Source organism: Pseudoliparis swirei, chromosome 11 (assembly GCF_029220125.1).
Source record: "Pseudoliparis swirei isolate HS2019 ecotype Mariana Trench chromosome 11, NWPU_hadal_v1, whole genome shotgun sequence".
Lineage (NCBI taxonomy): Eukaryota > Metazoa > Chordata > Actinopteri > Perciformes > Liparidae > Pseudoliparis > Pseudoliparis swirei.
Genome location: NC_079398.1, coordinates 20,951,094 through 20,968,411, shown reverse-complemented (window position 1 = coordinate 20,968,411; position 17,318 = coordinate 20,951,094). Strand labels below are relative to the sequence as shown.

Here is a 17,318-nt window from a genome sequence, read left to right as displayed (position 1 = left end):
ACGATGTTGATCGTCTATGTGGCGTCATTTATCGAGGGATATTTTTTACAGTTTCTAGCATGCTGAGAGGATAAGCCAGGTATTATTCTTCCTTTGTTCTTGGAGTAAATATGACAACCATTAGGGATTATTAATTTCCTGCAGAAGATTAATGCACATTGATTGCTTTCGTGCATATTTCCACCAGCAAGATTTTGTATTTTGAATTTAATTCAAATGAACGACAGTTAAAATGTTCATAGTTTTTCATATTTGATGGGAGGATGCAATTTGACATTCCAATACAGATCATGAGTCTTTCCAGTGTTCCTCATTGATGGGTTTTTATTCATTTGCGAACAACAATGGATCATTAAAAACACATTTCTATAGAACAGCTTTTAAGCGATGTTGTCCTTTTATGCAGTTCTTTGGTTCCCCTAATTTAGTTTTATCTGTTGTTTTTTTATTTTAGATTTATATCCTACCATTCTATTTGTTTTGCCTTGATTATCTGTAGAGCACTTTGTAAACTCTGTTTTTAAAGGTGCTATATAAATAAAGTTAGTATTATTATTATTGTTTATGACACAGGGGAATAAGATTCAGTACTTTACGTGCTTTACGTACACACAGACGGTACTTGTTGTCCTGGCTCTTTCCAAGAGAGCTGTCAACAGACAGAATATTGCCAGACTTCTGCTTTATTTTTTCTTCACTCATCATGTTTTGGACTAACAATAAAATGTTTCATTGATGTTGTCTTGTTTTGGAGGTGTGAGCCACAGCAATGGCTCGCTAGGATACGAATAGTTTTGACAATTTTGACAGTTTTGTCTAAATGCATACCGTCACATAATCATGGAAAATGCCTGTCAAAAACCTGCAGGATCGCTTTCCAACAGTGAGTTTTAATAAGCTTAGAGGGTCATGTGTGTCATTTAATGTTACATAACCCTATTGTGAATGGAAAACCAGAGGAGGGGCCTTCGTGTGTGAGGACAGAAGCATGAATCTTACAGCTCTGCTCTGCTCTCTGCTGCAGGACTCCTGTAAACTCTCCGTTGGGTCGCCCCGGTGAAGGAACTTGCAGACACAGGAATGAGGTCATAAATCAACCGGAATGTGCAGCAGACTCACTGTGGCGACCGGCCAAATGAGTGACGGGGAAATGATCTGTTCAGCACAAAAGAGGAACAATAAACCCCCCCAAAATCCTGCTTGGGAGACTCAAGCACCTCCCCCCCCCCCCCCCCCCCCAGAGTCAAAGTCAAACAAGCTCCTCTGAGCCGAGAGCCGAGTGTTCAGTCACGGGTTAAGGTGTGTCTGGAATGCTCTCTGTGTAACATTAACCATAAATCAAACATTAATTACGTAAGATAAAGATGATGGTGTTTTGGCACGCCAGGATATGAAGGGCTCTGACGCAGGCCAGCTCACGTTGTCATGGTCACACACACACACACACACACACACACACTTTAAACACACACACCCTCCGGACTCTGTTTTCTTGGCCCACAGACTTATTGTTCACTGGGTGTGTGTTTGCGTGTCCACGTCTCCGGCTGGTCACACAGAGCACGTCGCCACTCAATCTCACGCTTTATGAGAGTGAACTGGAGACGGGATTCCACCTGGGATGATAAACCTCCAGGTGTTACGCCCCCCAAAATATAATAATAATGTTTAGAAACCGCCTCAAACTTTCACACGTTCCCTGCATTAAGATTTATTTGATCTTTGGATAGAAAATTGTTTCGATTTTCCCACAAACGGTAATGACGTTAAATTGTCCTCTATAATAAAGGGTGGGATTGTCGAACAGGATGTTCCGGAGCCAGGAGGAGGAGAGGCACCAGATTCTCTTGCTGTCTGCCGTGAGATTTCTCAACCAGTGGCCTCCTCAATAAAAAGTGACAGGGTGACACTGTGGTTTATGGCTGTTGACCTATTTAAACAGGCACTAAGTTAACACTGAGTGTGGCGAGTGAAATGAACACGCTGATGCCCGTTGCTTTGGTTTCTCATTCCCATAAAATCCCCAAATTATGACGCAAACTGAAAGTGATCCTCGTCTTGGATTCTGCTGAAACATAAATGTCCCCTGCAGACAAACATTTCATTATTCATTAACGCTCTGCTGGTTTCCTCCTTTCAATAAACACACAGACTGACGTTTTCAAACGACATCTACTTTTATTCACTAAACCTTCAACAATTATACATTAAATACATACAAAAAATAAAGTGCTTTCATCAAAAGCGTACAGCTGCGGTTTGATACTGTCGTATTCTACTGTAACACGGTGGGAAATAAAGGATCGAGTGATATTTATATTTATCTTATTGTCAACAAATACCAGGAAAAGACCAAAACAACAACAAGGAACTGATTCTCCTACAGTCTTATCGCCGACTCCTAAATTCATTGTTGTCCAAAAACTATTACAACACATCACTCACCAGCAGACCAAATGTGTCTTAATCCGCAAATGAAAATAGTCCCTGAAAATACACTATTTACTCCTGTTTAAAGCGGCTACAAATGATAAATAGACTGCTTTTATGAAGTGCCGTTTGTTTTATTGAGATAATATGCCCTGAAAACCAATTGCACACAATCGTCTCGGCACTGAACAGCAGAAAGACGCGGTTGAGACAGTTTGAGAGTCAGATTTATCCCTTCGCCGAAAAACAAAGCTAAAGAAAAGAGATTCAATATTGGACTTTACAAATGTTTGCCGTATCAACTTAACCCTCCTGTTACCTTTAGGGTCAATTTGACCCCAGGCTGTTTTTCACTGTGTCAAACATATAAGAAATATACACTTTTTTTATATATTTAAAGGGCTATTTAGGTAGTCAACAAACAAACATAAAGTACCTCACACTTAAACTTGGGAAACAATATTAATTCTAATAATTTTCTGGAGGTTTTAATTGCTGGGGTCAAATTGACCCCGAGGGTAAAATATGTTAGTAAATGTAAAGGTAACAGGAGGGTTAAAAGAAGATAATATTGTGTTCACGACTTGTCTCCGCATTCAGTTATTACACGTTTAAGTTGATGTTTGCTGAACACTACAGTGCCCATGGTGTTTCAGAAAATTAAAGCACCTTTAAGTAGACTAGTATTTAAAGAATTACAACTTCAGCGGAAAAAAGCACCCACAAAAGGAATTAAGTGCTAGTTTTTATCTTTGTTTGTTTCTTTTGGTTTGTTGACAATAAGAGAAGCACAGGTTATCCTCAGCCTTATCCTTTAAGATGGGATAATTATAGAGTTTGGCTCTACGGTGACTTTCTCTACTTGTAAACGTTCTACCTAGTTGAAAGTGACAAAAGCTTTTCCTCAAAGAAAGCACGTGAGTTCTAAAATGCAGCCTCATGTACAGCGAAACGCTACGAAGCTGACTTTTGTTAACTTTTGTCCATCAAACAACGACAAAAAACAACCCCAGAAACTTCCAGCGATTACACTTTGTTCAAAACCCCCATATTTACAACCGAGCACCTGAACTGTGGCAATCTGACGTCCAGAGCACGTTCGGGAGTTTTCAGTCCGGCTCGAGCTGCAGGCGCACGAGGCCGCCGCCCGTCGAGCGCCAAGCAGAACGGAAGGAGAGGAGGATCAGGCGCTCAGCCGGTGCCACGCACACACCACCTTCTCTGGGTGAGCCATGGTGTCCCGCCACTGGCCCGCTGCTTCTGGGACGGGGCTGTCGAATCCCAGCAGGACCTGCCGGGAGCATCGGGAAGGCACTCATCCTTTAGCGTGTTGCATTTTAAGTCAGCTTTTAACCCTCCCGTTACCTTCACATTTACTAACATATTTTACCCTCTGGGTCAATTTGACCCCAGCGATTAAAACCTCCAGAAAATTATTAGAATTAATATTGTTTCCCAAGTTTAAGTGTGAGGTACTTTATGTTTGTTTGTTGACTACCTAAATAGCCCTTTAAATACATAAAAAAGTTGATATTTCTTATATGTTTGACAGTGAAAAACAGCCTGGGGTCAAATTGACCCGAAAGAACACCGACATTAAACATTGAATGGGGTCAAATTGACCCTAAAGGAAACAGGAGGGTTAAGTCATGTGTGTGTGTGTGTGTGTGTGTGTGTGTGTGTGTGTGTGTGTGTGTGTGTGTGTGTGTGTGTGTGTCAATACTTGGTCTGGTGTGACCGGTAGCTCAATGCTTGGTTAATGATTACTAGTTAATAAATAGATACATAGTTCATGATATAGAAAGGCGTGTGTTTCACTACTTTACTGACAGTATGATTCTTCATACTTCTTCATAATCACTAATTCTGTGATTACCACCTGAGGCCACAACGGCTGTTCATCAGAGGTTATTTCGTCTTTAAGTATGATCATTTGACTTTTTGTCCACATATATTGATGTTAATGATGCGTTGTTATTAACAACTCAAATTAACAACTTTAAGTTTGAATGTTAATGAGTTTGCTTTAGGAGTATTTAATGCATTGTGGGATGTTAAAGCCTCTGAAACAGCTTGAGATCATGAGCTACTTAAAAAAAACGTGCAAAAAAAAAATCGATTTACCAAAGAAATATTTGAATAGTATAAAAGTTAACTTAAATTGCAGATGTACAAACTGATTTTCAGCCAACATGGATGAGAAGTGTTTAATGTGCTGAGGAAAAATATTGAATTTTTAACTATGCACAACACGAAAACTTGGAAAACCTCATTTTTTGATGGCGGTCATGTGACACTATGATGGAAAGACCCAAAACAGTTGCTAACTGGACCTTTAAGTGAGTAATGACAGCCCCTTATGAATGAGGCCTACACTGGGAGATATTACAAACAATAATAAAAAGAGTTCAACACATTTTTAAAAAGCTTGAGGAATTAATGATTTAAAGAAAAGTCTCACGTATGACCTGGTGTCGCCTCACCTGTCCGAGACACTGTTTCCTCCTCACCGAACTCCGGTTGTAGAGCTTGACTGACAGCGAGTAGGCGTGGTCCAACGAGGCCAAGTGGAAGTGGAAAGTCTCCGGCCACTTGCACTGCCCCCCCGAGGCCTTCAGGACGCGGGTCTTCTTCTTCATCACCACCTGCCCCCACTGGTGCATCTCCACTTTGACGAAAAAGGCTTCAGAGGTGGAAACAACAGCGTGTTAGTCGAAGAGGAGTTACTCTTCTTCTCGTTGTCGCACAGCCTTTCACTTCAGAGCTGTTCCGGTACCTTGGGTGAGTGGTGAGGAGGATGTCGGGAGGTTCTGGGCGGCGAGGACCTGGACCTGGATGCGTCCGTTGACCGGCTGAAAACAGGTGGTGAGCTGCAACTCAGCGTGGCACACCTGAAAGATGACTATTCAATTATATCTTTATACATAGTATATTCAGATACGTGTAAACTCTTCTTGCTAACAAGTGAGACGACAGGTCGGCAACATAAACCTCCGACACGGCAAACACGTCTTCCTCTTCAGCCTCACCGTGCTTAGGATCGTTAGAAACGTCAGTGGCATTCGTTTGTCGATCAAAATGTGATCATCATAAATAACATGATTTGTTATTTATTTTTTATTTTACTTTTCACATTATTGCCTTTTACCTTTCTTTAGTTATTTTACTTTGTACTCAATGCTTATCATTTGGTTGTATGTAGTTTGATTGTTTGGTCCTTCCCTCTCTTCTCATTGGGTCCTACTCTTGGAGGGTATAAACATGTGGGAGGGGATGGGTGGAAATGTTTGGCAGATGTGTATGTATTTTATTTTGTTGTAGAATAGATATCTAATTTTGTTTTCTTTTTTCTCGATGTCAAGGAATAATCTGTTTGTGGAAAATGCAAAATAAAAAGTTATAAAAAATAAAATAAAATAAAAAGATGTGATTATCATGAACTTTTGTTTTTCCATACAGCTAATCTTCTGCAATAATCCAAAATACAATGGTAGATTCAAATTGACTTTTTGTCAACTTCTGGGTTGACGTACAAAATACATCGTCCCTTGAGCACCCCTCAGCTTCCCTTTGTGTTTAGAGCTCAGCGCATAACCCTGACACACGGACACACACGGGTGAATATGTTAAACCTGCTAAACATCAGCTGTCACGTTCGCCGTTAGCTCAACGCTTCACAGTGACTGAGCTGCTGTTGTCGAACGCAGGACTCATCTTGGACCACCAGCTGCTCTGCGTCTTCTCAAAAATGATGCTGATATTTTTCCTGTTCAAGACTTCGAAGCGTTGACCCTCGAGAGCTTCGACCGACTGACAGTGATTTGGACAATTTGTGCCTTTTGTGTCCGCCAGATGGGTAAAAATCCCTCGCCGAATCCCACCGACCCTCTGAAAGACGATTCATCGTCGGAACCACTAAGTGCCGAATCAATTTACATTTCACTGTCACTGGCCAGAAATGCATCCACTCATCAACAAAACCACTCTGCAATGGTTTGAGGTTTGACCTATTTTACTTTCCATGTCTTACATTTCCAGAATCTATTTCCTTCTCCTATAAAATCACGTTTCCCCATTTCACTTGATAATAAATCCCCCTCCTCCATTTTCCCGGTGATGAAGTCGGCTTCGGTGTTCCCCTGGTGGAGCCGAGAGGACAGTGCATGCCGGTGGGCTGCAATGCATCATGGGGCCAAGTTTTATGAGGCACATACAGGGCTGCGTGCTTACTGTGCTCATACAAAGGGGTGATAAAAGACAGCAGCCAACAGAGGAACCATTTGACAATAAGTGATAAAAGTCCTGGATATTCCCAGATGGTGCATTTTTTTCATTTTCACAGCTGACACCGTAATGATCTTTAATGACCTTTAATGACCTTTAATGACCTTTCCTCCAGAGCCAACATAAGAGTTGACATTTGGTGTCATATAAAAAACTATGGGCTGTATTGTCGTGATATTCTGTCCAGACATCCAGGAATTGTCATCTCTTTGCTGATCCTCTGACTTTTCACCAAGCGACGTCACGAGGTCAACGTTTCTGTCATATAACGCGTTGTCGTATGTCCCAATAGAGCACTGGAGGGATGACATGGTTTTAAAGGACAACCAGGAAGTTGGCATCACACCAATAAAAAGCCAATGGGACTTTTCAATTTGATTGGAAAATAAGCTACGTGGCAAACACAAGTTTATGATATTTACACGTCAGACTAATAACAGACTTCAGTGCCGACAGGCCCCCCGACTCGTAACGCCACGAGAAGCGGACACTCACGGAGGATTTGGACGGAGGGTTGAGCTCCAGCCAGTGCTCCGTCTCCTGAGTGCCGAGCTGCCGCAGGGAGAGGACGCACTCGGCCACCGTGCGCTTCTTGGGGTTGTGCGTCTGCAGCCGCAACACCAGAGCGCTGCAGCGCAGCTGCTGCAGGTGCAGCGCGAACACGAAGGTCTCCATGAAGATCACGTCCTACAGAGCGGAGAGCCAGATGGGACGTCTTTCCCATAACTCATTCAGGAATAATACATCCGATCTGACGCAAACTATTCAACTAAATAAAACTACAGGAAAGAATAGTTTGACTTTGTGTACAAACGTTGTTTTTATTCATAATCCGTCACTTAAAACAGCAGATTAAAATCTGAGAGACGACTCAGTGTGTAACCGTAGATGTAAAACATCCGGTTCTTTACCTGACTGTAGTCCTTTATCGAGCTCTTGAAATGTATCGGTTTGGGGATGGTGATGATCCCTTTAAATCCAATCTTATGTTCCACTCCGTCCGGAAGCAGGTTGAGGTCCGAACACTGATAAAGAAAAAGGGAAAAGAACGTTTGAGTCGAGGCAGGTCAAATCTGTTCACACGCCACAGTGCCCTGAAGCAAACAGGCCCATCAACTAAAATACTAAATAAATACAAAAACAAGAGAATCCCATTAAATAAATCCTGTATGTGTGAGTACATGTTTAAAAAAAATATTATTTTGCTATTTCCTGAGACTGCTAATGTTTAATGTTTAAAAAATACTCTTTTTTCAATACCTTTTTTTGAGGCAAATTGAGCTCCATTTATGCTCCAGGAAGGAGTCACTCTTTTGACATGAAATCACACAACAAGAGTATTTATGTGTGCAGCGCTGACCAAAAATAATTCTAAATAAATCTGGATATTGGGTGGGGAAAAAGGTGCCTCTTTTTTTCGCGTTTGCTCATGTTCATTGAGGAATTAGTGCACGTCTCTGCATTACAGCCATACGACTATAAAACCTAAAACTACAACACCAGAAACATTGATTGCACAAGACACACACAGATACACTGATCACTGTGTTTTGCCATCAATGAGGAAAGTTTTTTCTCCAGAGTGTCCGAGCCAAAGTTACTAGAGCGCTGAGAGAAGCAAACAGAGAGCCGGGCCTCTGAAACACAAAAGGCTTCATTGATGAAGGCTGCAGCCGAGGCACAATGCAGCCGGTTGTGTCCTCACGGCATGTAACCTCACCTGGACCACGGTGATCCACACCTGCTCCAGAGCCTCCTGGTAGTTCACTCGGACGCACACCTTCCCCAAGTCACGCTCGTCCCCAGACAGGGTGATGGAGTCTGTAAGCACATTGCTGGATGTTATTGGATGTAACGGTGGAGCTATATGAGCATTAACATACATACACTTTTGCACCGCAGGTCCGTCTTTCAATCAGGGGGTTGGAGGTGCAATCCCCGCCCTAGTCGATGTGTCCTTGAGCAAGACACTTGACCCTGAATTGCTCCCTGTAGCTGCGTCTACGGCGTGTGATTGTAACAGGATTGTAAGTCGCTTTGGATAAAAGCGTAAGCTAAAAAATGACACGTAATGTAATGCACCAAATTATTCCAAACCAAGCGTCTTTGAGTATTATGAAAAGTGCTTTAGAAATGTAATGTATTATTATTATTATTAATAATATTATTCCATAATCAGAGGTTTTTCTCATTTATTTCAGTTTTTTGTGGCGTTACAAAGTACATTGAATTTGACCTTTTCTCCTCTTATTATCTATTACATATATTTCATTAGAGCTTCCTCCCAGCTCCATTAATGAAAAAGCAACACTGTTTTATTGTTGCAGAGGATATAATGAAAGGATTCAAGGAAAATCGTGACACTTTCCTCCAACTTTTACTACGTTTGAGCACAAAATCCATCGTGCAGGAAAAAGACACAACGTCATACAGCTGATTTATCTCTTATTATAACTAAACTGCTTATCCTTAGTAATAATTCAAGAATAATACAATCTTCGTGGAACAAGACTTATCTCTGAAGCTCAACGGTGGACTTTAGTGAAAGCATTTGCAGGTGATTACTGCGTCTTCCCTTTCACGACCGCACAATGCAGAGTGATCGTAATTAGACTTACTAAAAAATATGAAAAGGGGCAATCAAGACAAATGTGTATTTTACCAAGGCTGCTTTCAATGGAGCCAATCATGGAGGACGTGCTGCTGAGGATGCTGGTGACGGAGTCGAAGCGCTGCAGGTGAACCCCAAAACACATGAAGGTGGTTATCCTTGACCAAGAGGACGGTACAGTACGCGTAAATGAGCTAAATGAGCTAAATGCTAATGAAAGTGTAATGTTAACTATGCTTATCTTTGCTAACAACTGCTAATTTACAAGAAAATAAAAGTGTAGATGAGGCCGGTGAAGATGTTATTAGCTATTCAGGTGTGGTGTCATCAACCAAAGCATTGGACAAGTTTAAATTGGCGCTGAATCAAAATTTCAAGTCAATCCATCCAGTAGATTTCACTCGTAACCGCAAATGTCAACCTCCTCCTGTCACGAGAGGAAACGCCTGCAAGTCACCGAAGGCCTGAGGATTCATCTTCTGTGTCTCATGAATGTCTGTAACACATTTTATAACTATCCATCCAATAGTTTTTGAGATATTTATGTTTGGACAACACCAACCGATATGTAATGAAGATTCTATAAGGCCGTCTTAACGGGTTCTTATTGCATTTCTTATTCCAAACCCTCATTCAGGAAACCCTGGTTTATTTGTTTACTGTCAGATCTTTTGGAAACCTTCACTGCTTTCATTACCAAATGCTGTTTGCTCATATTTTTGCCAAGCAAACATTTGAGCTAATTGAACAGTGATTGTACACCCGCTGCACGGCGCTCCGAATACATCCACGGACGTGAAAGGTAAATAGAGATGTATCCGTGTTGCTTCACAATAAGCAAAACAAGGAGTGCGTTGCTATGACGTTGCTCTTTTGTGCACGACCCGAACGAGACATTATCACGTTTATCAAGGTGTTGGGCGAGACGTTGTATTGATTGTTGGTAACACTAGAAGGAGCTGTTGATATGACCACAAAGAAATACGCCCCAACGTACTCTTTGTTTTCCTTATTACTGCAAATATCACTTTGTCCAGGGCAATCGATGGATGATTCATATGCAGCAAACAGAGATACATTCAGGGTCAGCTGGAGGATTAAGTGCTGAGGCTGAATTTAAGATTTTGAATACAAACAGATGCATGTTTCAGAATGACTGCAAGCTTATTTTATTTATTTTAATTACATTTTTGTATTTAATTTTTTTACTTTTTTTATTTGTTAATTATTTTATTATTTTATTTTAAAAAAAATATATTTTTGTTATTATCACTCCATTGACCTCCAGTGATAAATAGAGGTATTCTTGGGAAGTTTTATAGTTATTTTAAAGACTTTAAAGAGGCCCAACTGAGGCATAATCAATGAAATACACAGTTAAAGATGTTTTTTGATTTCAGTGTTCTCGTGGTTTAATAAAGTAATACATTGGAGTTTAAAAAGATATATAATGGCATTATTCGTTACCCTCAACTGAGGATCAGTTAGTATGAAAAAAATAAAAAAAATAAAACAGTTGTCCACAAACTAACCGGCTCTAATAAATTTTCTATAATGATAATTTGGGATTTCGTTGTGAACTGTCCCTTTAAATATAGTTAATCTCCTTTTTTCAAACTCTTCCAGATGGAATGACCTTCTAACTTTGTACCTAAAATCAAAACGCCAGCTTGTGAGCCTTGTTTGCCAGATGTTCCTCTCTGCTGCCGCAGACAGTGGAAACTAAAAGTATATTTAGTCTTGGTTGACACAGGGTGAGAAACGCTGACTGAACACAGATTCGATAGTGAACGCTCTCACCTGCATGTGAATTTGAGGGCTGGACAGATCAAACAAGGAGCTGCTGAGTCGCTGCTCGCCGCCCGCATTCAGAGTCCAACCTGGAAACAGAACATCAACCCACATCAAGGTGGTTTGATTCAGTGCGTCTGCAGATATCTGTCATTAAATCGGCAATACATGTATACAGTAGTATTTTGTTTAATACACTTTTATGCTTGCTGACGATAGAATTAAACAGTGTCTTTATTCCTTTTTTCACACATATGTCCTGGACTATACCACAAATAGGGGTCTATTTTGTCTTCAGGAATATGTATATATAACGATGAATATCCAGACACAAACTTCATGATTTTACATCTTGCGTACATATTTTATATTAACGATAAGACAGTCGGCTGCATTGTGAGATATACACTACCGTTCAAAAGTTTGGGGTCACCCAGACAATTTCGTGTCTTCCATGAAAAATCACACTTTTATTTATCAAATGAATATAAAATGTAGTCAAGACATTGACAAGGTTAGAAATAATTATTCATATTTGAAGTATTAATTTTGTTCTACAAACTTCAAGCTCAAAGCAAGGCCAGTTATAGCTTATATCACCAGCATAACTGTTTTCAGCTGTGCTAGCATAATTGCACAAGGGTTTTCTAATCGGATATTCGTCTTCTAAGGCGATTAGCAAACACAATGTACCATTAGAACACTGGAGTGATAGTTGATGGAAATGGGCCTCTATACACCTCTGGAGATATTTCATTAGAAACCAGACGTTTCCACCTAGAATAGTCATTTACCACATTAACAATGTATAGTGTGTATCTTTGATTAATGTTATCTTTATTGAAAAAACAGTGCTTTTCTTTGAAAAATAAAGACATTTCTAAGTGACCCCAAACTTTTGAACGGTAGTGTATATGATCAAAAATTCCCTTCTGTGACCCATTTTATAAACATTATTTTATTCAGATTTCTGCACAAAATCCATTTCTGAGTCACAACTAAGGCGAAGCAATGGTGATGGTTCTGCTACCTGGACTTTGGGTCCCGGGGTCTCTGTTCTTCAGGGTCGGTCCGGGGGAGATGGACTGATGGAGGCCCGACTCGGGGCTGTAGGAGAACTGACTGGAGCCCAGCAGCTCTGCTTTCCTCTCTGCGTACGTACACCGGGCTGAACCTGCAGACACACAGCAGCTGGAGGTCAACGGGCTTATCCCCCCTTTTTAAACCAAATTATTCTTTTCAGTAAACTAAAAGACTGCAGCCATTCATTTAGGAACAGGATATCCTGGTATGTGTGTACTCAAACGCCAGGCAGTCAGCAGCAACCTCTGAGCTGATTTTAATGAAACTTCTTCCCCCTGTGGAGTGGGGTGGAGTCAAATGTGTCACCTTCACCTCACCCTTATGTTAAAGAAAGAGTACACATGTCATTCCACCCTCTGCGGGGAATACTTGCCTACTGACCTGTTGTATAAGGTATTCAAAGTTGTAAAAAATACCTATAACATGCATTGGATGGGGAACTTTTAACACACATAGAAGTGAAAGTGCGTCCAAAGCTAACAGACATTTGGAGAAACTTAAGTCGCAAAGATCTTCCAGAAATTGACAGAAATGAAGCTACAGAGAATGAAATAATTGCACATGAGTATCTATTAATATGACTATCAATGAATCACAAGAAAAGCTTTCTGTCAGCTTTCAAAAGCAGACAGAGTTGTTTAATAAAACTCATATATATAAACATTCTATGATTTATTTTTTCTAAACCACCAGAGAAAGATTTTTTTTAAACACACGTAACAATACAAATCATTTGATTGGCCAAATATTGGTTCATCAGTCAAAAGCTGGTTTGACCAAATGTGCCTATAACTGATTTTCACCCTCTAAATCCAGCCGATCCTAGCAGTGCTGCACTGAATGAAGCATGAGAGAAACCACACTTGCAATATAATATATTATAAGTCGCGAGTCACGTGTTGTGTGTTCAATGTGGTCAGAGACGCTGTAATGACAGCCAGAATGAGCCCGTCCAACCTTTAAGTCAACACACACGTCTCAGACAGGTTCCACATCGTTGCTCATTGCACTTCACTTGTATTTGGTGGTGAGATTTACACGCTGTGAAATAATCTTGAATGCTATGGAGGACTCAAAATGACTTAAGTATAAATAAATAAATGCATGAATAAATATAGGAATAAATAAATAAATGCTTAAATAAATGTATAAATAAATAAGTAAATACAGGAATAAATAAATAAATGCTTAAATAAATGTATAAAAAAATAATGAATACAATAATAAATGTATAAATAAATACAGAAATTAATAAATATAAGTTATAACTCAACAGGACATCATTAAATAATTGTATTTCTACATTTCTGCCCCAGCTCATTTGAATATACGGACACGTAAATGTCACACATAAATAAATGAAGAAATACGTGTGGACACATAAATAGAGAAATAAATAAATGAAGAAATACAGAAATGTAGAAATATATTTATTTAATGATGTCCTGTTGATTTATAACTTATATTTATTCATTCCTGTATTTATTTAAGCATTTAAGCAATTATTTATTTATTTATACATTTATTTAAGCATTTATTTATTTATTCCTATATTTATTCATGCATTTATTTATTTATTTCTACTTAAGTCATTTTGAGTCCTCCATAGAACGCAGCCGTGCTGATGGTACGTACTCTGCGGACCAGACTGCACATTGGAGGAGCCCCTGGGCTGGATGTACGAGGCCTTGAAGGTCGGCAGGACGAACGGCACGTCCCTGCCGTCCGGGGGCAGCTTGGACAGGAGGTAGTCTTCTGTGACCCCCCTCCTCCCTCCATCCGGCTCACACCCCGATGCCTTCGGAGGCATCTTCAGCGCGATCACTTGAAAAGAGGGGGGGGGGAAACAAAGTCACATCATAGAACCAGAACCGGAGCACTCCGACACGCAGCGGTGTAGGACGCCGTGCGTATACCTTGAGCGTCGTACTCCCTCCCCTTCTTCTTGGTGAACTTCTTGCAGCAGTCTTTGAGGCACTCCATGGCTGCAACTGTACATATTTCCATGATGAAAGTGTAAGTGGAGGTCAGAGTTGACACAGTAAACAGTGATACCGGCGGGGCTGGAGCAAAGCTTTCTGGGGATCTAATCAGGAGTTGATAAGACTCGAGATGCTGGGACGGCGCCGCAAACGTGGCAATCGGCCATAGAATTCACCATTTTTTATAATGCCACACTTTTTTAATAGTCTAGCAAAATTGTCATAGAACTCCCAAAGCTGGCCCACAATTTGATAAATTCCCATTTTGTTGTTGTTGAGTGGCACTATCGTCAAATTTAGAGCACAAAAATTTGTTTTCATGATCACAAACTTTTATCTAATTTCACTAAATAAAGTTTGTATTGCGCACCAACATGTGGTGTAATGCCCCCATTCCCTATTCCCTCTGCTTATTTGTCAGTTTTTATGATCCCACATGTTGTTATGGTGCTTCGTCGTTGCTATTATTTGGTATTGGCCCTAAAAATTTGTTTATATATTCCTCAAATTTGTTCTAAAAGTGCCAAATTTGGGAGAACACCATAAAAAATTATTTGTTAACATTTTTATATAATCCTCAAAATAGATATATTGAATACACACACTTTGTGTACTCATCAATATGGCAATATATTGTTAGAATCTGTACCAATAAACCCCAATGTTTGTTATTGATTAAATAGATTCCTCCCAATCAGTGTCACAGTGCTCTCAAATCCTTCACATTACTGGGAGCATATTTTAGGGTTATGCTCTAACTTTTTCCTGAAAAAGCTAAAGCGTGACAAATAAGGAGAACCTCTGAACTCGGTTTGAGGATTAATTGTGATATTGTCAAACTGAAAAAAAGAAAAGTGCATTGAATTTGACTTTTCCTCACAACCAATGGTCAACAAACACGCTTCCTCTGAGCTGCATGAGGGCATTTCACCCTGAAACACCTCAATGCAATTAACTCTACACAACATACAACATCACACAACACTACACAACATCCAACAACACTACACAAGATCTAACAGCACATAACTCGACACAACATCTAACTTCACATAACACTACACAACATCTAACATCACACAACACTACACAACATCTAACTTCACACAACAAAAGCAGTAAACTGTGAACTTACCGGTGTTTTCTCTCAGAGGATCAAGTTGCTCATCCGACGGTTCGTTCAGTTCTACAGATGGAGACAAATGCCAACGAGCAATGGAGCACGATAGTAACAGGTCTCTCTCTCTCTCTCTCTCTCTCTCTCTCTCTCTCTCTCTCTCTCTCTCTAACAGGTCTCTCTCTCTTTCTCTCTCTCTCTAACAGGTCTCTCTCTCTCTATCTCTCAACAGTCTCTCACTCTCTCCCTCCTCCCTTTTCCTCTCTCCTCTCCTCCCTTCTCCCCCCCCCTCCCTCCTCCCTTTCCCTCTCTCCTCTCCTCCCTCTCCCTCCTCCTCCACGCTCCCCTCTCCCTCCTCCCTTTTCCTCTTTCCTCTCCTCCCTCACTCCCCACCTCTCTCCTCTCCTCCCTTCTCCCCCCTCTCCCTTCTCCCCCCCTCTCCCTCCTCCCTTCTCCTCCACCCTCCCCTCTCTCCCTCCTCCTCTTCCTCTCTCCTCCCTCTCCTCCTCCCTCTCCTCTCTCTCTTCCCTCTCCCTCTCCTCCTCCTCCCATCCCCTCTTCCTCTCTCCTCCTCCTCCACCTCCCTCCCTCCTCCCTTTCCCTCTCTCCTCTCCTCCCTCTCTCCCTCCTCCTCCCCTCTCCCTCCTCCCTTTCCCTCTCTCCCCTCCCTCTCCTCCTCCTCCTCCTCCTCCTCCCTTTCCTCTTTCCTCTCCTCCTCACTCCCACCTCTCCCTCCTCCCTGCTCCCTCCTCCCTCCTCCCTTCTCCTCCACCCTCCCCTCTCTCCCTCCTCCCTTTCCCTCTTTCCTCTCCTCCCTCTCTCCCTCCTCCCTTTCCCTCTCTCCTCTCCTCCCTCTCTCCCTCCTCCTCCCCTCTCCCTCCTCCCTCCCTCTCTCCCTCCTCCTCCCTCCTCCCTTTCCCTCCTCCTCCCTTTTCCTCTTTCCTCTCCTCCCTCGCTCCCCACCTCTCTCTCCCTCCTCCCTTTTCCTCTCTCCTCTCCTCCCTTCTCCTCTCTCTCCCTCCTCCCTTTCCCTATTTCCTCTCCTCCCTCTCTCCCTCCTCCCTTTCCCTCCTCCTCCCCTTTCCTCTTTCCTCTCCTCCCTCGCTCCCCACCTCTTTCCCTCCCCCCTCCCCTCCTCCCCCACCCTCTCCTCCACCCTCCCCTCTCTCTCTGCCCTTTCTTCCTTTCCCTCTCCTCCTCTCTCCTCCCTCCTCCCTCTCTTCCCGGATGACCACTGTGTGTTTGCGCTTCCTTCCCCGAAGAGCCGCTTTCTGTTTTCATGGTTTTTTCTTTTGTTTACTTCACTGAACGGCTCGCTCTCATTTTATTGTTCTTCAAACATTTAAGAAAACGCCATCCAAGTTTACTATGTCTTTATTTTCAGACTATTTTTAATGTCAAATTCATCGTCATGATGCTCCCAACTTTTGTTAAACTCTTCTTCCACATTGCCAACACTGACACTGGAGAGCTAATATCCGATATATTTTGTTATTCAATTTGATCCCACTATATTACATTATAATGCAGAATGTGTTCAGGAGCCTGCTCATGCCAATACATTGTTCTTGAGCATCGAAGTAACCTGATTTAATCAAAATAATTTGTTATAGTGCTCCCCCGATGACATAAAAACAAAGTTAGTCATAAATTGCTGAAATAAACCAAACCATATGTTGATTTATTTCTCTCAACTTCCAAAATTTTTCATCTTTATTTTAACTGCCCCAAAATCCTTCAAATTTGTTTCCTCACTATTTGTTATGAATAATCTCAAAACCTCAATCTGCTGTAGTTTCAGGAGCTCATGACAGTTATTGTTAATGCGTATGTATATATATATAAATATATACACAAACATTTATATATATAAATATTTATATAAATGTATATATACATGTTTATATATATATATAAATATATATATATATCAATATTTATATAAACGTATATATATATACACACATTTATATATATAAATATGTATATAAATGTATATATACACATGTTTATATATATA

The 17,318-nt window shown here is 41.0% G+C and overlaps 1 protein-coding gene across 1 annotated transcript; it reads right to left on the bottom strand.

Moving 5' to 3' along the window:
- Window positions 1-2,153: 2,153 nt before the first annotated feature.
- On the bottom strand, window positions 2,154-15,427 carry LOC130201990 (tandem C2 domains nuclear protein). The gene is made up of 12 exons (XM_056427242.1): window positions 15,317-15,427; window positions 14,116-14,190; window positions 13,835-14,023; window positions 12,147-12,290; window positions 11,126-11,205; window positions 9,377-9,446; window positions 8,435-8,535; window positions 7,626-7,739; window positions 7,210-7,401; window positions 5,207-5,321; window positions 4,914-5,113; window positions 2,154-3,721 (listed from the first exon to the last, which is right to left on the bottom strand). The coding sequence occupies exons 2-12, from the start codon at window positions 14,180-14,182 to the stop codon at window positions 3,614-3,616; spliced, it is 1,380 nt and encodes a 459-aa protein (XP_056283217.1). The 5' UTR covers window positions 14,183-14,190; window positions 15,317-15,427; the 3' UTR covers window positions 2,154-3,613.
- Between the last annotated feature and the right edge of the window lie 1,891 nt (window positions 15,428-17,318).

Bases quoted from the DNA above. Each gene is read 5' to 3' on its own strand.
- LOC130201990 (XM_056427242.1), bottom strand. From the start codon at position 14,182: ATGGAGTGCCTCAAAGACTGCTGCAAGAAGTTCACCAAGAAGAAGGGG. The intron at 9,447-11,125 runs GTGAGAGCGTTC...GTTCACCTGCAG, and splicing joins GCCCTCAAATTCACATGCAG to CGCTTCGACTCCGTCACCAG. The intron at 7,740-8,434 runs GTGAGGTTACAT...TTTCTTTATCAG, and splicing joins TGTGGATCACCGTGGTCCAG to TGTTCGGACCTCAACCTGCT.